The sequence below is a fragment of the Solea senegalensis genome, unplaced genomic scaffold, assembly GCF_019176455.1.
Source record: "Solea senegalensis isolate Sse05_10M unplaced genomic scaffold, IFAPA_SoseM_1 scf7180000017816, whole genome shotgun sequence".
NCBI lineage: Eukaryota > Metazoa > Chordata > Actinopteri > Pleuronectiformes > Soleidae > Solea > Solea senegalensis.
Window position 1 is genome coordinate 16,032 of NW_025322532.1, and position 21,694 is coordinate 37,725.

The 21,694-nt window shown below is 41.1% G+C and overlaps 1 protein-coding gene and 2 long non-coding RNA genes across 18 annotated transcripts; 2 read left to right on the forward strand and 1 right to left on the reverse strand.

Annotated features, from left to right (window-relative positions):
- Nucleotides 1-467, forward strand: LOC122764963. The gene is made up of 2 exons (XR_006359921.1): nt 1-158; nt 378-467. It is a non-coding gene; the product is annotated as an uncharacterized LOC122764963 (long non-coding RNA).
- A 582-nt stretch (nt 468-1,049) lies between these two features.
- On the reverse strand, nt 1,050-14,980 carry LOC122764957 (tumor necrosis factor receptor superfamily member 14-like). Of its 16 annotated transcripts, none has more exons than XM_044018991.1 (10): nt 14,785-14,980; nt 6,611-6,724; nt 6,070-6,160; nt 5,574-5,699; nt 4,744-4,899; nt 4,188-4,275; nt 2,939-3,105; nt 2,802-2,827; nt 2,508-2,553; nt 1,050-2,326 (listed from the first exon to the last, which is right to left on the reverse strand). In XM_044018991.1, the coding sequence occupies exons 2-9, from the start codon at nt 6,641-6,643 to the stop codon at nt 2,518-2,520; spliced, it is 723 nt and encodes a 240-aa protein (XP_043874926.1). In that variant the 5' UTR covers nt 6,644-6,724; nt 14,785-14,980; the 3' UTR covers nt 1,050-2,326; nt 2,508-2,517. The 16 variants fall into 16 exon arrangements, 11 of the variants coding, with proteins under 11 accessions (XP_043874926.1, XP_043874927.1, XP_043874923.1 ...); XM_044018992.1 differs by having other exon boundaries at nt 1,050-2,426; XM_044018988.1 differs by lacking the exons at nt 1,050-2,326; nt 2,508-2,553; nt 2,802-2,827; nt 14,785-14,980 and adding exons at nt 7,465-7,562; nt 12,340-12,632 and having other exon boundaries at nt 2,834-3,105.
- A 5,342-nt stretch (nt 14,981-20,322) lies between these two features.
- LOC122764961 lies at nt 20,323-21,419 on the forward strand. The gene is made up of 3 exons (XR_006359919.1): nt 20,323-20,453; nt 20,912-21,002; nt 21,337-21,419. It is a non-coding gene; the product is annotated as an uncharacterized LOC122764961 (long non-coding RNA).
- The last annotated feature ends 275 nt before the right edge of the window (nt 21,420-21,694 follow it).

Below are 21,694 nucleotides of genomic sequence, written 5' to 3' on the forward strand. Positions count from 1 at the left end.
TTATTTTGATACAGTGTGTAACCGGAAATCAGAAAAAAAAGACGAATCTGCAGATCTGCAGCGTTTGCACGACACAAACGAGTCAATTAAAAGTTAAAAAACATTAAAGAAACGTCAAATTATAAGTTCGTTTAGCACCTGGCTGATAAAGGCACAAGGTTTGTCATCATTTCATTTTAATTTTGTACTTAATGTTTAGAAGTAATGTGATGTCCTTCTATAGTTTGACTTTGTTTTAATTTATTTTAAGCTAGCAATAACGCTGCTTTGGTGCGATGTAGGGCATGTCTGTCGGTCTGAAAGGGACAATTATTTCAGTTTCTTGATTTGTTATGAACATTATAAAGTTGGTAATAATATTTTTGTTTATTCCATAGCTCTTACGGTGTGTTCAAGGTGTGTTCAAGGTGTGTTCAGAGTGTGTTTTATTGGAGCAACGTTAACGTTAATAAACCTATGAACCATCAGTTAAGGAGTTCGACCATCATTCAGCCGGGGACGCTACACTTGGCACTCGTGCCACAGGTGGCACTCTGCGGCATAAACACTGGCACGCTGGCACCTCAGTGTTCCTCACTTTATGTGTGTCCTGACTTCATGGGTTTGAGTGACAGCTCCCGATACAGATACAGGCTTTAAGACAAGGTACTGTAGTCTCAGTTTTGGTTTGGCCTAACTTCCCAGACAGAGCAATATGTTTATAAAACACAGTGTTTTTTAAGATGTTTTTTCTTAAAATTATTATTATTATTATTATTAAGCTTGAGCAGACACAGCACTGAGATGTACTCTATGAATGGAATAGAATTCCAGGTATATTGGAAAGGTGTTTGTATTTTGTGTCATAATTTAACTTTGTGTTATTGTTGATAATGGCACACTAGATGAGAAGAAGAACCTTTCATGTCACAAAGGTTGCCGACCCCTGACCTACACACTGCACTTTCTAAGTGAACCAAACCATCTGGACAACGCCTCGCCCAGTGTGAGCAGCAGTGAGGCAGCGGGCTATCCAGCAGTACCGAAAAAAGACGCTCTCAGATCACATGTACAGTCTCCACTGGTGGCAGTATAGTCTTTATAGTTGCAGGTTTAGACAATCAGGAGGGCGTGGGGTGGAGGATCATACAGTTTTTACCGCTCGCTCGCTCACACACCTCATTCCTTTGTTTTCCACTTTATTAGTTTCCTACCTTTTGTAACCTTTTTGTCTATTAAATGGGAACCTCATCCGATCATGGACAATTGTTTGTTGACTCTCATGCAGAGTTACAACAGGAGGGCAGTAGAGTTGCTATATAGTCATGGTGTACTGTATGTGCAAAATGTGCACGTTCACACTTCTTTATTTAAATATAAAAAATGGAACTGCTTTATGTTTTTAAAGTGTGTGCTGACCTATGACATCTGAAAAGGAGCAAAAATAACAACATTAACAGATATAACTAATAAAAAGTCACTTCAACTTCTACCAACGTCCTTTTCTCGTAAGATAATTGTACTTTTACTCAAGTATCACGGACGCACAGTTGAGTGAGTCGTGAACTAATCATTTCTGTTTCCTGTCCTGCTGACTGAGCTTATGCATCTGCCTGCCATGTGGCGAAGGAAGGTACTGCATGAAAATGAACAAATCACTCACTGAGACGACTTAGTAGTTAGTAGTTGGACAGAAGTTTGTTCGTTAGTTAGTTAGTTAGACAGCAGTCCGTTATGTTGTAAAACCGACAAGGTGTACAGGTTCTGATGACAGATAGATTTACAAAGGCACATACGAAGGTTAATATATAACACAAATTGGCTTTGACGATGCACCTAAAAAGACACTTTAAAGGCAACGGTGCTTTGATACCAATTACAATAATGAACAGATGAATAGAATGAAAGATAAATAGCTTTGCCTGCTAGAAAGTTCAACAGTGGATGACAGTCATTGTTCAAAATGTTCATCAGTTTGTTCAGGGTCCTTTTGTGTGATATTGAAGTGATGCACTCTAGTTCAGCGCCCTCTTCTTGGTACTTCCTCCCCAGCCTACTACAGCATAGAAGAGGACGCTGGCAACAACAGCAGCCTCCTCAGGAAGTACAGCCTGCTCTGCCCTTTCTTGGTGCTTCACTGGACGCCCGTAACCATCCTGTCAACCGCCTCTGTTGTCTCAGACAGCCAACTGCAAAATTTCTCCCGAAATCCTTGTTATCACGGAGCATTCCTTGGATAATCTGTTGCTCAGGGGGCCACTGAGGCAAATGTCGGTTGAATCCTGAGTGTGAGGCTGATGTGCTGCCCACAGTCTCACAGAGACAGCAGCAGTTTAATTTCTGTACTCTACAAAGAAAATGTGACAGCACCCAGCAGGTTAGAACACATTCACTCTGCAGTGAACAGACAGCTGTCCTTCCTCCTGCCATCATCTCCTCTGTGTTGACTTACAGAACAAAGAAAACACTCAGCTGAACATACTGTTTACTACGTCACAGAAAGACAGTGCATGACACTACTGTCTCACCTGTTTCTGCTCAGACTGGTGGTTGTATCATGATGTTTTCCTCTCCCTTTTAAGAGAAATGTAAAAAAAGAAAAAAGAATAATTATCAGTGATGTCATCTTTGACCAAACGACCTATCCATCGCTGCTGTTGACATTCTGTCCCTCTTCCCTCTGGTACCTCAGTATTAAGACTTTCTCTTTCTTGTCGTCATTGAGATAAATATTGTTACAATGCGCATCATCACTAAGACTCCTCCCCCACAATGTAAAGCAAATCATACACATGGCGTCAAAAAGAAAGTAACAAACATACCTGTGTTGGGACAGTTACACATTTGCCTGTAACAAACAAAAACAATGAATAACATCTCAACAGTGGCATGACTCAGCAGAAACCATTATCATTGTCATTGAACCATGTTAACATCTGTAACTCCACACAGACCCTACCTGATAAACATTTCTTCTTCCTGAAGTACAAAGCTGCACTTATACCAGTGCATAAAAAAACGACTAAAAGGACGACGACGATGACGACAGTGACATTGATGCTTGAAACACCTTCCCCACATTCAGCATCAGCTAAAGCAGTTCCTTCTCTGAGCAGGTTTTCACACCTGCAACAACAGAGGGACATTTTCTCAGGACACTACAAACATTACCTGCAGCTAAAAACAAACCATTTTCCGTATAAAAACCCGACTCGAGCTCGACCTGAAGTCAACACACAGGATTTTTCCTAGGATGTTTGTGTGAGCCTGTCACAGGTGTTTGTAGACTTCATTTATGGTTACAGCAAGAAAACAGCAAGTTATCGTTACACGACAACAGGAGGAAGCAAATACTAAACTATCCATCCATCCATTTTCTACCGCTTTATCCTCCACGGGCCCCATGGACACACCCTATTTCACTGAAACTGTGCAATATCTGTATTTTTAAATGGTACCCTGCTAAAATTACTTTCATACTGTGTAAATGTTTATATTTCTATTTTTATATACTGCAAAATTACATTTCACTCTGTGATATTTATATTCTATATGCTGCTAAAATCATATCTCACACTGTGATATTTATATTTCTATATTTCATATACTGTTAAAAAAAAATAATAAAAAAAATACACTTCATACTGTGGAAATAGTCTTATTTATTATTTTTTATACCCTGCTATGGGTCACGTCTCATAGAAATGCACTTTTTATATTTAAACCCTGCTACAGACCTGCTATTTCATATTGTTCAATAAGAATTTGATGGCTGTATATCCTTTTAATGTAGTACGCTGCAACTGAAAACCCACCTCACGTTAACTAGGGTCACTTTTTCTTTTTAATGTCCTTGACCCATACACTGGTTGTTGTTGTTGTTGTTGTTATTGTTCTTCGTTGTTAGCTGTATGCACTTTCAAGGTGAAGTCAAGTAAATCTCGTTGTACAACTTGTATAATGACAATAAAGGCATTCTATTCTATTCTATTCTATTCTATTTCACTGAAAGAACTTGAATTTTCCATGTCAGTTTGACAAGTTTCCAAGCCCAAACAGTCATTTCTGGATGTTTGTCCAAACCCAGTCTGCTCCCCTCTGTCTAGTGTCCAAGGCCACACCCGTCCCACGTCCACACTCTTAATACAAATACAAAATGTAATGTTGTGACTGATTTAGGATGGACGTGTCGTGAAAGCGTCACTTACTGCGTGTGCGGCCGACAAGTGGTGAACGTCCCATCTGAAAATGTCCCGGCACTGCAGTCAGTGCAAACTGTGTCTGTCAACGCTGTTCCTGTACAAATGCAAATGACACATACAGTGAGGAGTGAACACAGAATGATGGGATACAAGTTTAAAATCACATCAAAACATCCGACAAATACATTCAAAGTGTCAAAGAACACATTTAAAATAAAACCAGAGGGAGGGACGACGTGTTTTTGAGTCAATTTCCATCACCAGCCCATTTTAAAAGGCGGTCCAGCTCAGTGGTTCCAAAACACTGGGTCGGGACACACAAATAAGTCTGACTCGTGCCTGCGTTCTAAATAACGCACATAAAATCAAGTTTAAAATGGAAAATGTTTGTTTACCAATTCCAAATAAATACAGATGTGACTGTAAATTGGTCTCAAATCACATGACAGCTGTGATTTGGGTCATGACAGTTTGCCTTCTGTCATTACCTCATCATTTAGAATGGTTTCATTTTATTTTTTTACCTAAAATAATATTTGTACACACACACACGTATACATACCATTATCTCTGATGTACTGTCCTGGTTTACACTGTCTGTGTTTCTCTGCTGTTTCACAGTATAAGCCTTTGGATTTTATACAGAAGAATCCTTCCAGAGGTTCACAGACTGCATCCAGTGTTCTTGTGCATGGACGGGCTATCCTCAGGCCAGAATCTGTCAACAACACACAGAGGTAATCATTGAAGGAATCACATGACGGAAGCACATTCACTCCATTGACACACATAAAACTTTATCTAAGGACACAAGAGCTTCTGTAACAGTTAATACACCAGTATGTAGAAGCTCTTTAAGCAAAATGACATTTTTAAATGCTAAAATACAATTATTATTGTCAAATTTACCGGTTTACAAAAAGAAGTCAAATTAGAAGTAGTAAAAGATTCCCTGATGTAAAAGACTGTAAACAGCAATTCTCAGAACAAAGAACACATGTCATGTCATAACTTTTTATATACAGTAAGTACCTCATATATCAGCACTTAAGTGCTCAACTATCCTTTAAAGACACAAAACTCCAGTTCTTAAAGCTTTTCAAAGCTCATTTTCTCTACTGACTACAATCAAAGGCTGTCTAACAGCAAGATGACAGAGTTAATATAATTATCTTTAACACTTAAGCAGGTTATAATTTTTAAGTGTCCGTGTCTCGGGCCAGTTAGCGCCGTTAGCATCACACAATAATTTGTGTCCCCTTGTCCTTTTTGCATGACACAAGAAAAGAACCAAGTTACAAAAAAGTAACTTTTACTCTAATTACATTTTAAACAAGCTACTAAACACAAAGTTTGATGAACTGAAGGAAACATGATAACAACAGCATCTACCTGGAGCACAGCTTGTGCAGTTCAAGCACCGTTTGAGTCTACTGTAACCATCGTTGAAGGTTCCGTCGTCACAGGGATTACACTGAGTGCTGGATTCATCCGAACAGTCTGCTCTTACATACTCTCCTGAGGAAAAAAGAAATAAAGAACTCAAGTTTAAGCTGCTGTCAGAGATTTTGTGTTACTTTTTATTGCCAGTTCTCTGATGGTAGGGTTTTGGTTTTTTTTTCCACCAACAAACAGCAAAAACAAATGAATGTGTCTGTGGACATGCTGAAATGTCCTGATAAGGAGACAAAACACTCAATTAGTGTATTTTGATTTTGTGGTTCATTTATGTTTGTGTTATTAATGTTACTCCACATTTCGGCTGCTGTAAAGCAAGGGCCTTCACCTTTACAGCTTATTCTCCGGCTACAAGAACAAGACTGCAGCCGTTACTCTAACGAAAATAACAATACCAAAAAGAATGAAAGATCACTCGGCGGAATCTTACCAGGTGAACACTTTGGACAGCACTCATTTCCCGCCTGGTAATATGATGAAATACAAAGTGAACGTCCTCTGCAGACACTGATCACGCAGAGCTGTGGAGAACAGAGCAAGGTTTTTTCACCATCTCTTGATCAGAAATGTTGACATGACTGACGACATGAGGCGAGGTGTTCAAGGAAAAAGAAAGAAGAGGATACCCCGAGGATGACCAGACTAAAATAAGCTATTTAGCTTGTTATAGCTACTGTTGCCAAATCAACTCCCATTGTGAAGTGTTTAATCCACAGACGTCAACTGCCACCAGGCTCTTATTGGAGGATACAGCTGCCAATCACACACTGGTCCATCCATCTTCTACCACTTTATCCTACACAGGTCGTCAGTTCATCACATAGAGTCAAACAGCCATCCACTCTCACACTCATGGCCAAACTCCACTACCACATAAAAAAACCCTCTACTGAGTGGGTGATGACATCTATGCTTGAGTTAAAAGGTAAACAGCAAACAGTAAGAGAGAGATGAGGTTAAAAATACGTTACCAACAAAGATGCTGCTTTTATCACAGAAAACATTTTGACAGAGTGTTTGGCGGAGTTTCTTGTGCTGAAGACACCATCTCAATTAGATCTGTGCTGAGGAGGGAGATATAAGATCTGTATATGAAGAGAACAAAGAAGAAAACTTTAAAAACTAACAGTAAACTCCAACAGAGTCTAGTGTTGTAGTTTGAACTTGTGTATGTACTGGTGTCAATGTTAGTTTTTGTATTTTCTTTTCTCTCTTTCTTTCTTTTTATCTATGTAGTTGTTACGTCCCCACTTGTGGCATCCAGGGGAAATGGGACGGGCAACAATTAAATATAAAACCGGGCGTTTCGGAGAAGAAAAGAAACAGATATTTGTAAACTTAGACTATTTATTTCTGCGTAAGTAAATCAACGACAACACAAAACTACTTCCTGATGGAAGCGAAGCCAAGAAAGAAAAAAACAAGGGTTAACACTACGAGGGAATTAGAACAAGTCGAAAATAGCGCAGCACACAGCTCTCGTTCACGACCAACAGCTTCTCACTGTCTGGCGGCTTGGCCCACTGGCCCCGTCTGCCTCCATCCCTGCAGCTTTGAGGCGATCCACCTGATTGCCAAGGTGCCGCAGGTGTGCCTGACCAGTCAGGTGGGGAGGGTGGCACCTGGCGCAGGACACAAAAGAGCAGCAAAAAACATGCACACGTAACACCCCCTCCCATAAGTGCAAACTTATAGTTTGCTACATTAAAAACTATACACACACACACACACACACACACGACACACACACACACACACACACACACACACACACACGCTACACTGAATTATTATCTTCTTTAACTCTTTTTTTTGTGTTCCTCACCCACGGGACAGAGCATCAGCCACCACATTGTCGGTCCCCTTCTTGTGCTTAATCTCCAGGTTGTAACCTTGCGCCAACAGGGCCCAACGCATCAGTCGCTGGTTGTGGTTATACATTTGTGCAAGAAAGACAAGAGGGTTATGGTCAGTGTATATAACCACGGGAGATGAACTGGCACCAACATACACTTCAAAATGTTGAAGTGCAAGTAGCATAGCTAGGGTCTCTTTTTCAATGGTGGAGTAGTTAAGTTGATGGTGCTTGAACTTGACCGAGAAGTAGCATACTAGATGGCACACGTCACCCTCTCCATCCTGTATCAGCACAGCACCAGCTCCTGAAGCACTCGCATCAACCTCCAGCTTAAAAGGGCGAGAGAAGTTAGGTGCGGCCAGGACAGGTGCACTGCAGAGCAGAGACTTTGCTGCCTCGAAGGCATACTGACACTCAGTACTCCATACAAAAGGAACCTTGGGACTACACAGACTGGTTAAAGGGTTAACTACCACAGAGAAGTTTTTACAAAAACACCGGTAATAACCAGCCATGCCTAAGAAACGCCGTAATTCACGCCTTGACATGGGAACCGGGTAGGACAGCACGGCTGAGACCTTAGCATCCACGGGCCGGACCTGCCCGTGGCCAACCTGTTTTCCCAAGTACGTAACCATCACTTTACCGAACTCGCACTTGGCTAGGTTAAGAGTTAAGGCCGCCTCTTCAAGTCTCTGAAACACTTCCGTTAAGCTAGTAATGTGACTGGCCCAATCGGCTGAGTACACAACGACATCATCTAGGTAGACACAGTTCTTGACATTTCCTAGCACTTGACACATTAGACGCTGAAACGTGGCAGGCGCATTTCTCACTCCAAATGGCATAACGGTATACTGTAAGAAGTGGTCTGGGGTTACAAAGGCCGAAATCTCAGAGGCTCTGGGTGTTAATGGAACCTGCCAGTACCCTTTCAGCAGATCGAGCTTTGTAATAAACATGGCCGGCCCAATACTATCAATACAGTCCTCCATGCGAGGCAAGGGAAATGAGTCTGGCACTGTAACTGCGTTAACCTTCCGATAGTCGGTACAAAAGCGTGGGGTGCCATCAGATTTTGGAGCCAGCAAACAAGGGGAACTCCAAGGACTACAGCTAGGTACAGCTAAACCGTTTTCCAATAGGTAACTAGCTTCCTTTTTCATAAGCTCTCTTTTGGCTAAAGGACATCAGTACGCATGCTGTTTAATGGGAGACGCACTACCAACATCGATGTCATGTTTTAGTACGTTGGTGCTAGATGGTACATCATTAAACAGGGACGGATGGGAGCGCATCAAAGAGACTATATCTTGTTGCTGATCTACAGGGAGATAGTTCAAATGGGTGTCTATTTTCGCGAAGAACTCTGTGTTAGACAGCCTACCACTCTGCTGATCACTTCCTAGTACAGTTAACCCATCGTCAGGCAGTGATTCCACACAAACCAAGGAGGTAGTTGTTTCACGAGGGGCAGCAGTCTCCGGAGTTTTTTCCTGCTCCCCCTGGTTGGCCTCTCTGGAATGATAGGATTTTAGCATGTTAATGTGGCACAACCGCACCTTACGTCTGCGCTCAGGTGTATGAATGACATAGTTTGTATCGGACACTTTGCTTTTTATGACATACGGGCCTGAAAAACGGGCAGTAAGGGCAGAGGCAGGTGTCGGTAACAGCACCAGAACTCTCTCACCAGGTTCAAACTCACACTTAACTGCCTTCCGATCAAACCGTTCTTTCATACTCTCCTGCGAGGAGGAGAGTGCCACTTTAGCCAGCGCAGAAGCATTACGTAAACGCTCCTTACATTGGGATACAAAATCCTGAACTGTAGTCTGTGGAGAAATATTACACAAGAACTTTTCCTTTAACACTTTAAGTGGGCCACGCACATTGTGCCCGAACACAAGTTCAGCCGGGCTGAACCCCAGGGACTCCTGTTTGGCTTCGCGGATGGCGAACAGTGTAAAGGGGACACCTTCATCCCAGTCTCTCCCTGTATCATGACAGTATTTACGCAGCATGGACTTCAGTGTTTGATGCCAACGCTCAAGCGCCCCCCTGTGACTGGATGATAAGCACTAGAGACTGAATGAGTGATGCCTAGAGCATACAAGGTTTGTTTAAATGATCTCGACAGAAAGTTGGTTCCTTGATCAGTCTGCACAACTTTCGGTAAACCAAACATGGTAAAGAATTTAATTAATGCTCGTGTAATGGCAGGTGCAGTGATTCTTCGCAGAGGAATGGCCTCAGGAAAGCGAGTGGTAGCGCGTTAACAAAAACTGGTTACCAGACTTTGTCCTCGGCAACGGACCAACACAATCGACCAGTACACGTTCAAAGGGTTCACCAACAGCAGGAACAACCTGGTTTGGTTTCCCCACCACTTGGCAGGTACTACATGTTTTGCAGAAGCGTGTCACTTCCTTCTTCATTCCTGGCCAGAAGAAATGCTTCAGAATACGGTCATGGGTTTTAGTGACACCAAGGTGACCAGACCAGGGATGATCATGAGCTAACTCTAGCTCATGCTGCCGATATGCAACTGGAATCACTATTTGACACACTGAACCACAGTCACTAACTGCATTGGTTTTACCTAATGGTGAAATCCATCTCCGCATCAACACCCCGTTATCTAAGAAAAATGACTGACCTTCAGTACATTTATCGTGGTCCTCAACTGCTGCAAAACATTTTCTCATAGATGGGTCACCTGACTGGGAGCTGATGAGCGCCTCACGGGTCAGTGGCAGCGCATGAACAGCGACGGGCTCTGTCCCACCTTCACACTTTTCTAGGTCTCCAGCCCAGTTCTCCGTTTCTCTCGTAGGTGGCAGCCTGTCCTCAGATACAGCAGAAGCAAAAACAGAGTCAGACAGATCGATATCCTGAGCTTGTTTTCTGGCCTGCCCCCTTAGCACGCTAACTGAAAATATGTCAGGGTGACACTGGACCAGATCATCATGTCTAGATTCTGCCACAGGGTTGTCAACGACTTCGGGTGATGGATATACTTTACCCCCAGCTATGTCGTTACCCATAATAAAGCCAACACCAGATGGGGAATGAAGAACGGACAGCTACCCGGAAGAAACCAGTTTTAAGGTTGGACTGGACATGGATGCGGTGAAGAGGGGCAGGTACAAACCTCATCCCGATACCTCGTACAATTGCGCTCGTGTCACAGGCAGACTCCGTACTCAAGGGCAGTACAGAGGAAAGAATGAATGACTGGGAGCCACCAGTGTCTCGCAAAACTGTGACAGGACGCTGATCATCCACCTTTCCTGTGAGCGAGACAAATGCAGGGAAAATGAAAGGTTTAAAACACTCATCAGGTACTGTTTGACTGGGCGACGGTGAACAACCGGTTACTGTTTTTACCAGCCCCACACCCTTGGGCTTTGAAATTGCCGCCTGCTGCTTACGTTTCCACGCATTGCAGTCCGCAATTAGATGGTCAGCTTTATGACAGAAAAAACATTGCTTATCTGCCTTAGGTGCAGAGACTGATGTACTAAAACGTGGAACACGCGTGTCACTGGACCTAAAAGCAGTTTCATGTTGAGTAGGGGAATCACGTCTGATAAAGGGGCTTCTGTGGGTAAGAGCAAACTCATCAGCAAGAATAGCAGCTTGCTGCAAAGTAGATACCTTCTGCTCATTTAAATAAACAGTTCGCTCCGGCACTTGGTTTTTAAATTCCTCCAACAACATTAACTCACGTACTGAATTGAAGTTATCTGCCTTACAAGATGAGCACCACCTGTCAAACAGCATCCCCTTCTCTCTGGCAAAGTCAGCGTACGTCTGGCTTGCTGTTTTTCTCAGACCGCGGAAACGCTGTCTATACGCCTCAGGCACCAGCTCATATACTTGCAGTATCGCGCTCTTTACTTTTTCATAAGAGAGGCCATCCTCCACAGAAAGAGAAGCGCAAGCTTCCGGAGCTTTACCCGTGAGTTTGCATTGTAAAAGTATCGGCCACACATCCTTCGGCCAGTGCAGGGCAGCAGCAATGCGCTCAAACGCACCGAGATAACATTCAACTTCGGACTCCCGGAAGACGGGGACCAAAGAAACGTTTTTACTCACGTCAAATGTTGTAGATGACGAAGACGACCGCGCACCAGACGAAACTGAGCTAGACTGTAGTTCCAGCTTTCGCATTTTGACCGCGGTCTCTGCGTCCAATTCCATCCGCTTCAACTTGAGCTGAAACTCACGCTTCCGTTCCCGTTCCTCGTTCTCCAGCTGGAGACGAGCTAAACGCAGCTTTATCCGCGCATCTATTCTCGATCCAGGGGTCGTTTCCACGGACAACGGTTCAAAACGCGGCAACGTAAACTGCTTCTCGTCCATGTTACCATGTTTTACACCGGGGGTAATGTTCAAAATGTCTCGCTGCCGCTGAGTCGCTTCCGCCCCCCGAGCCTCGGAGCGCACCTCCCCTGCGGACTCGGGCACAGTCGCCGGTAAACCACACACACCCCCTTCCACTAATCCGTCAACCACGGCAGCTTTCAACTCCTTCTTAAGGAGAGAAGTTGTAACCTTAATGTCATAGCGGTCAGCAATCGCAAATAAATCAGCCTTCCTACAGATGTCTAGTTGACTCAGCGTAGGCTTCGCCACAAACTCCTCCACACTGAACGCCGACCCACTCGCCATTACACCGGTAGTAGCGGCTAGCCGCTATGGTAAGCTACTAGCAAATTAGCGTGTACTACTCACTCCGTGGCAACAGTCAGAACCACTCACGCCGGATGCTACACACACAAACCAACAAACGCAGACAAACAAACACCCCCCAGATCCTACCTACCAAGAACTAACCTGTCTGTCTTCTGGAGCGTGCCGGGCTCGAGGCGACTAGAAAGGCAGAAACATCGGCGACCGGAGCCCCGAAACGCCTACCCCCTTCGGGGAACTTGATCCCCGTCCAGGATTTGCTCCGAAAATAAAAAAGGCAAAACAATAAACAAGTGTCCGATGGAAGGGTGCCGTGCAACCCAGCTAGACACTTCTACCTAACTGAGGGAGTTGTTGTAGGGAAGGCTAGACTGTGCATACACCGTCGTTAATACTGACTGCGAACCACCGGAAGTGACTTACCGCTTTCAAAACAAAATAGTCTAAAAAAAAAAAAACTACAAACATCTTTACTAATTTCTCAAAACGAAATTAGATCCCGGACGAGCCCCCAAAATTGTTACGTCCCCACTTGTGGCATCCAGGGGAAATGGGGCGGGCAACAATTAAATATAAAACCGGGCGTTTCGAAGAAGAAAAGAAACAGAGATATTTGTAAACTTAGACTATTTATTTCTGCGTAAGTAAATCAACGACAACACAAAACTACTTCTTGATGGAAGCGAAGCCAAGAAAGAAAAAAACAAGGGTTAACACTACGAGGGAATTAGAACAAGTCGAAGATAGCGCAGCACACAGCTCTCGTTCACGACCAACAGCTTCTCGCTGTCTGGCGGTTTGGCCCACTGGCCCCGTCTGCCTCCATCCCTGCAGCTTTGAGGCGATCCACCTGATTGCCAAGGTGCCGCAGGTGTGCCTGACCAGTCAGGTGGGGAGGGTGGCACCTGGCGCAGGACACAAAAGAGCAGCAAAAAACATGCACACGTAACAGTAGTATTTTGGGTTTATAAAAACGTTATTTCTCTTGTATGTAAAAAAAAAAAAAGGCTCTCGTCTCAGCAGGTTCTACAATCTAAGTGATTTATTCCCAATTATTCACCGCGATAAAGTGAGCTGCAGTTAGATTTCTGCTGCATAATTGGTAGAGTGAACATGGTACTGACAGCCAGTGTTCAGACAGACCTCACTTTCACATCATATGTCAAACATCTTGTCACAAGATATTTATTACACATGAAGAGAATATGTTTAGTTTTCCTTTTTATTTCCACTCAGGTTTTCCAAGACTTAAGTTTCTCCAATCTGAGACTATGGAGGAAATTTATCATATATCATTATCTCTGAAGAATAGTCTGATAGGTGCCGTCAATGCTGTGTTGGTTTTAATTTCAGCGGGAGCCAATGGGAGCCTCCTATAAAAAGAAAGGGGTTGGGCTGCTCCCATTAAGGTCGTACAATAGTACACATGTGGGATTTTAAAAATGTGACCAAAAACCATGATTTTAATTATTATTGTATTATTTTGATCACAAAGCATGCAGTTTTCAGAGTTAAGTGTATCATTTACATGAACGAGATAAACAGGCTGACAGAAACATGAAACATTAACAAGAAAACTACAATATCACCCGTGAATGACAGTGAAAGCTTTATTTTGGCCACCAGGTGGTGCTTAATCACCCTAACCAAAAAAAAAGTATCTTTTATGAACATTAAATGATCAATTATTCAATAATCTACATATGAATCAAAAACACATGTATGTAAATATCAATGTTCTACAAACATGGAGAACAACAGTGAACAAACATTTCATTTCCAAATAATGGAGCAACGTCAACATTATATCAAAATGTACATTCAAAATAAGACAATACATCAAAAACAGGGAAGATGACAAGAAAAGTGTAGTAACTCACGGGAGACTTCTTGCTGAACATGAGGGAAGGTTTATTTTCTTACGGACGAACACAGTGTGGTCACGATCACATCATCTTCATAGTACACAGAGCTTATTGTCTTCTTCACTTCTGTAACATGCCCAACAGGTAACTACTCGACTCATTGCCCCCCCTAGTGGACGTGTATATACTGCTCTCAGTTCCCACAGTTATTACAAAAAGAAGTCTATTTTTTTTTTTTAGAAAAAAATAGTTTTGATTCTGACTTTTAGGGGCCAAAGGTTAAGAAGTGTAAAATAACATTTCAGCGTATAGTTTACATGAACGAGATAAACAGGCTGACAGAAACATGTTGTAACAATCTACCATGCGTGTGCTGCTCTTTGTGTTTAAGTGTTAGTCAAAGTGTTGTATGAATAATTAACAGTCAAGTCTCTCACTGTTCACGATGATTCTGACTGTCACCATAATACACTTGACCCGTTTCTACTGCATGTTAGTGAAGAGGAAACTATAAAGAAGCTTTGCACAGATGCAAATCCTAACATTTATATAACACAAACTTCTGTGTAGCTTCTATAATATGTCCAGTACACTCTTGTTCACAGTGACTCTGATGCTGAGTTTCATGCATTTCTACTGCACCGTTTTTCAGGGAAATTAAAGGCAAAGTGTCGTTTGTGTTATTACACAAGAAGTAAACACGTAAGACTACAAGACTACTTACCTTCACGAACAGTCAGGTTCTATTTATTCAGATTAGCCAGTTGTCACGTGAAGTTCTCATGACGTTTATTAGTGAAACCAAGCAGATTCAGGTCGAATATTCAACAAACATTCGCATGTGTTTTACTGCGGTCAAGTGAGCCGTCATTCGTTTTTTAAGTGCGCCCGTGCAGTCGAACTAACGGTGAATACTGGGAGTCGGCTGAGAATCAGCGCTAGTTTGATACCGGCGCGATCACTTCCGGTTTTCAAAATAAGACGTTGCTAATACAAGGGCAATCAATCATGCTGATTTTAAGACATTGGGTCACATTGTCCAGAAGCTATTAAACTAAATATTTTCCCTAATTTATTTATATTTTTACTGTACAATAACAACACATTGGCTCATAAGTTCTGACAATGGTTTACACAATTGATCTCAGGAGCATGCTGACTACTCCCTCACTCATTATCAACTATTTTTACTGTATCATTTTTGAGAAATTAAGCATCAAAGTTGTCTCTTTTTTTACTCAGAAAAAGGCTGAAAACTCAATTTTTACTGTACAATAAAATTACTTTGGCCCATAAGTTCTGACAATGGTTGGTACAGTTGAACTCAGGAGCATGCTGACTACTCCCTCACTTATTATCAAACAGTTTTACTGTATCATTTTTGAGAAATTAAGCATCAAAGTTGTCTCTTTATTTACTCAGAAAAAGGCTGAAAATCAATTTTTACTGTACAATAAAATTACTTTGGCCCATAAGTTCTGACAATGGTTGGTACAGTTGAACTCAGGAGCATGCTGACTACTACCTCACTTATTATCAAACAGTTTTACTGTATCATTTTTGAGAAATTAAGCATCAAATTTGACGCAGACCTCTGTCTTGGAAGCCCTACAGAGAGGCAGGCAATATCCAGGTATAGTGAAAATACATCACAGTGCCCACCATCACAGGCATATAGACCTAGATAAGATACATTTACATAAAATAGTAGAATGTTTTTGTAAATTTTGCTTTAAAACATTTTATTTATTTTATTTTGTTTATTTAGTTAGATAAAAATGTTTCCTCCCAACACAATATGTAGGCGTTAATTTAACTCACATTGCTGCCATCATCTTAACACAATTCAGTATCACCTAAAACTGTAGCTATTTAGTCTATTTTTGGTGGTATGTGAGTTATATTTACCATAAAAAGACTTCCTTTTACATCAAAAAAAGTTTTCATTGTAAAAGTCATCATTTTCATATACACAAGTAGGACATCTAAAAGTATCGGTATTGGTATCGGGATACTAGCCTTGGTATCTCCTGGTATTGGATCGAAAGAAAAAAAATCGTGGTATCGCACATCCCTAGCCTGGACAGCCTGCAGTTCACCTACAGGGAGAACCGCTCTATGGAGGATGCTGTCTTGTTTGCACTTCACACGACCCTGACTCACCTGCAGCATCCAAACACCTACGTCAGGATGCTGTTTGTGGACTTTAGTGCAGCGTTCAACACAGTTCTCCGGACGTGCTGGCGCTGAAACTTCACAATCTGGGTTTGGCACCATCGCTCTGCTCCTGGATCAGCGACTTCCTCACAGGGGTGGACTGGGACACTTGGAGTGGCTCAGTGGTTAAGACATCATCATGGTCACTGGTTCAACTCTACCCCTGGCAGGTTGTAACTCAATTCCCTTGTAAGTTGCTTTGGATAAAAGCGTCTGCTAAATGTAATGTAATGTAATGTACTTCCTCATCCGCAGCTAGCCAGTTCCACTCCTCACCAAATTCATGACCTGGAAGAAACAGCAAACAGAACTTGTACTCAGTATCTGTGAACTGACAAGTATATGTAGCCTTTTTGTGATGTAGTGACACTTAGTGAACCAATTTATCTGTCATTAAGGATGACTTAAGTCTCAAAAGAGCCCTAAGGCCCACCTGCATAACTGTTAAAGGATATGCAGATGTTTGAAATTAAAATGATCAATATGAAAATCTTCAACCAGGAAATAATCATAATCTGAGACAAAACAAGTTGCATAATAAACTCATAAAGTCAAGATGAATCTCTCTCTCACACACACACACACACTAGCATCATAGAAGAACTTTTAGCAGGTCAGGAAAACCTGTTTGACAGGAGATGATGTAGCAGAGAATGTATATTACTATATCACACATATAGTATGTTTCTTCACATAAACCTTTAAACATACACATATTGCATTCCTCTCACCACATGAAATAAGCTCAGGAACCCAAAAGTGGCCCAGTGAATGATGGAGGAGACAAAGCAGGTCCTCAAAAGGGGACTGGGGCAAAACAACTCATATATATATAAACAACTTAGGCTCTCATATATAGGGTGGTCAACCTAAAAGAGACATGGAAACATTATTAAGTCATCATCACAAATCAAGTCTGAATTCATATAACATTATAAGACACATAACATACTCAACATATCAGAGATCCTGTCTTTGGACTGACATGTTCCTCACTCTCTACAGCCTTTTCCCTCTCAGGTGGTGCAGTCTTTGGTCTTTGGTCTGCCTGCATTGGTCTAGCTCTCTTCCTGAACTGACCAGCTGGACTTGCATGTGAAGTATGCATCTTTCTGTATCAAAACAAGCACTTTCACTTTGACATCTTGTGAATGATCATTGTCAAACAAATGGTTCAGTACAACAGGTAATCATTTTGTCATTTTGGACATTTGTATGGAGTTATTAAGGTTAAATATAAGGGACAATAATACAACTGATATTACTGTTTTTAAAGGGTGATTTTATGTTGTTTTGAATAAAAATGTTAGTGAAAATGTTTGTACGTGTGCTATAAATGTAGCACATAATATCATAACAGTGCCCTCGAGGTCAACTTAAACACAGAATAAATACATTTCATGTATACAGGTGGTTCACCATACCTAATACAGATTTAAAGCGCCACCTGTTGGTTAAAGAGTAAACACATGCATTTACTCAGACATTACCTGTTAGAACTAAAGTTTTGGTTTGTTGTTTAAGGGGTATTTCATGGTTGTAGCACTGCAGTTGTATGAGGTTAGGACACATTTCAGTGGATCAACAGCTCGTGTGTGTGCCTCGATATAAAACCATCGCTTTTCTCTAAAGGTTTTTGTGAAAAGTTTACACTAAGTTCACTTAATGTATATACTGTATAGTCTGTTCTAGTTATATAATCTTAATAATCAATATCTTCTTGGTTGTGCATTGTTTAAAATGCATGTTATATATAGCATATTTATTAGCTTTACCTTGACTTTGTCACTGTAACAATGTTTTCTCCTTTGTGGGACGAATAAAGGATTATTTTATGTTATTTGGTGAGCCTGTTTTAAGAGGATAAACACAAACCTTTAAAAAACACTATCACTTAAGTACAGTCAATGTTTTTAATAAAAACTAACATTACAAGTCATCTGAGACTTTTATAGATAATAAGAATAAGAATAATAAAGACTTCCAGTGAGTTTTGCAATTTGAATATAATGTTTTCCTTCACAAATTTGAAATAACTTCATTTTAAGTAACTTCAGTGAACTTCAGATTTTACAGTATTCCTCATAGATTGTATCTCTTGAAATTTGATATAAAGGGTCATCAGGAGAGTTTGTGGGCAGTTTTTTGTTTAAATATGTTGTATGTATACAGTGGTATGCAAAAGTTTGGGCACCCCTGTAAATGTTCATGATTTTCCTTTATAAATCATTGGTTGTTTGGATAAGAAATGTCAGTTAAATATATCATAGAGGAGACAAACACAGTGATATTTGAGAAGTGAAATAAAGTTTATATGATTTACAGAAAGTGTGCAACAACATTAGACATGTGCATACATTTAGGCACCCTTGGCATTTTATTGATTTCAATACCTTTAGCACTAATTGTTGGAACTCAAAAAAATTGGTTTGGTAACTTCAGTGACCCTTGACCTCCATACACAGGTGAATCCAATCATGAGAAAGGGTATTTAAGGAGGCCAGTTGTAAGTGTTTCTCCTCTTTGCATCTTCTCTGAAGAGTGGCAACAACTCTCAAATGACCTGAAAACAATGATTGTTCAACATCATGGTTTAGGGGAAGGATACAGAAAGCTATCTCAGAGATTTAAGCTCTCAGTTTCAACTGTAAGGAACATTGTGAGGAATTGGAAGACCACAGGCACAGTTCTAGTTAAGGCCCGAAGTGGCAGACCAAGAAAAATCTCAGATAAGCAGAGGCGACGGATGGTGAGAACAGTCACAGTCAACCCACAGACCAGCTCCAAAGACCTACAACATCATCTTGCTGCAGATGGTGTCACTGTGCATCGTTCAACTATTCAGCGCACTTTACACAAGGAGATGCTGTATGGAAGAGTAATGCAGAAATAGCCTTTTCTCTGCACCCGCCACAAACAGAGTCGCTTGAGCTATGCTAAAGCACATTTGGACAAGCCCGCTTCATTTTGGAATAAGGTGCTGTGGACTGATGAAACTAAAATAGAGTTATTTGGGCAAAACAAGGGCCGTTATGCATGGCGGAAAAAGAACACAGCATTCCAAGAAAAACACTTGCTACCTACAGTAACATTTGGTGGTGGTTCCATCATGCTGTGGGGCTGTGTGGCCAGTGCAGGGACTGGGAATCTTGTTAAAGTTGAGGGTCGCATGGATTCCCTATATATATAAAATACAGACTTGTTGGAACATCCTGATAATAAGGAGTTACAGTAATCTAATCTAGATTAACAAAAGCATGAACTAGTTTTTCAGCATCCTGTAAAGACAGAATGTTTCTAATTTTCATAAATAAATAATTCTTGCACACTTTCTGTAAATCATATAAATTTTATTTCACTAGTCAAATATCACTGTGTTTGTCTCCTATATGATATATTTAACTGAAAGTGACCAATGATTTATGAAGGAGAATCATGAACATTTACAGGGTAGTCCAAACTTTTGCATACCACTGTATATATATAGTGCATGTTAGACTGAGCCACTAGAGGTCAGGAGAGCACAGTTTTGAAGTGGTCCAGTGCCTTTAAAAGACCCATGGATGACTGGGTGAGCAACTCTATAGGAATGAACGGAGCCAAAGGAGCGGCGCTCTATCCGGTTCTTATGGGATATAATTATCACGTTTATACAATATAGTATCACGTTTATGTGATATTATTATCACGTTTACACAATATGGTATCACGCTTATGTGATATAATTATCATGTTTACACAATATAGTATCACGTTTATGTGATATTATCACGTTTACACAATATAGTAACACGTTTATGTGATATAATTATCACGTTTATACAATATAGTATCACATTTATGTGATATAATTATAAAACCAAAATACTACATAGAGAAAAAGAAAGAGAGAAAAGAAAATACAAAAACTAACATTGACACAAGTACATACACAATTCAAACTACAACACTAGACTCTGTTGGAGTTTACTGTTAGTTACCTGCATAGTTAGAAGCCTTCACCAGGACAGTTCCTTCCTTTAATCCTTTGATAGTTTTTTTCTTTGTTCTCTTCATATACAGATCTTATATCTCCCTCCTCAGCACAGATCTAATTGAGATGGTGTCTTCAGCACAAGAAACTCCGCCAAACACTCTGTCAAAATGTTTTCTGTGAGAAAAGCAGCATCTTTGTTGGTAACGTATTTTTAACCTCATCTCTCTCTTACTGTTTGCTGTTTACCTTTTAACTCAAGCATAGATGTCATCACCCACTCAGTAGAGGGTTTTTTTATGTGGTAGTGGAGTTTGGCCATGAGTGTGAGAGTGGATGGCTGTTTGACTCTATGTGATGAACTGACGACCTGTGTAGGATAAAGTGGTAGAAGATGGATGGATGGACAGACACCAGTGTGATTGGCAGCTGTATCCTCCAATAAGAGCCTGGTGGCAGTTGACGTCTGTGGATTAAACACTTCACAATGGGAGTTGATTTGGCAACAGTAGCTATAACAAGCTAAATAGCTTATTTTGGTCTGGTCATCCTCGGGGTATCCTCTTCTTCCTTTTTCCTTGAACACCTCGCCTCTTGTCGTCAGTCATGTCAACATTTGTGATCAAGAGATGGTGAAAAAACCTTGCTCTGTTCTCCACAGCTCTGTGTGATCAGTGTCTGCAGAGGACGTTCACGTTGTATTCCATCATATTACCAGGCGGGAACTGAGTGCTGTCCGAAGTGTTCACCTGGTAAGATTCCGTCGAGTGATCTTTCATTCTTTTTAGTATTGTTATTTTCGTTAGAGTAACGGCTGCAGTCTTGTTCTTGTAGCCGGAGAATACGCTGTAAAGGTGAAGGCCCTTGCTTTACAGCAGCCGAAATGTGGAATAACATTAATAACACAAACATAAATGAACCACAAAATCAAAATACACATATTCCAAATACAATACAAATTTGTTTTTGCTGTTTGCTGGTGGAAAAAAACCCAAAACCCTACCATCAGAGAACTGGCAATAAAAAGTAACACAACATCTCTGACAGCAGCTTAAACTTGAGTTCTTTATTTCTTTTTTTCCTCAGGAGAGTATGTAAGAGCAGACTGCGCGGATGAATCCAGCACTAAGTGTAATCCCTGTGAAGACGGAACCTTCAACGATGTTTTCAGTGGATTCAAACGTTGCTTGAACTGCATAAGCTGTGCTCCAGGTAGATGTTGTTGTTATCATGTTTCCTTCAGTTCATCAAACTTTGTGTTTAGTAGCTTGTTTGAAATGTAATTAGAGTAAAAGTTACTTTTTTGTAACGTGGTTCTTTTCTTGTGTCGCGCAAAAAGGACAAGGGGACACAAATGTATTGTTTTTAATTAAAGGCAAACCTTTACAAGTTAAAGTGCTGTCAAAATAAAATCTGTAAACACATAATGTATCAGTCAAAATGG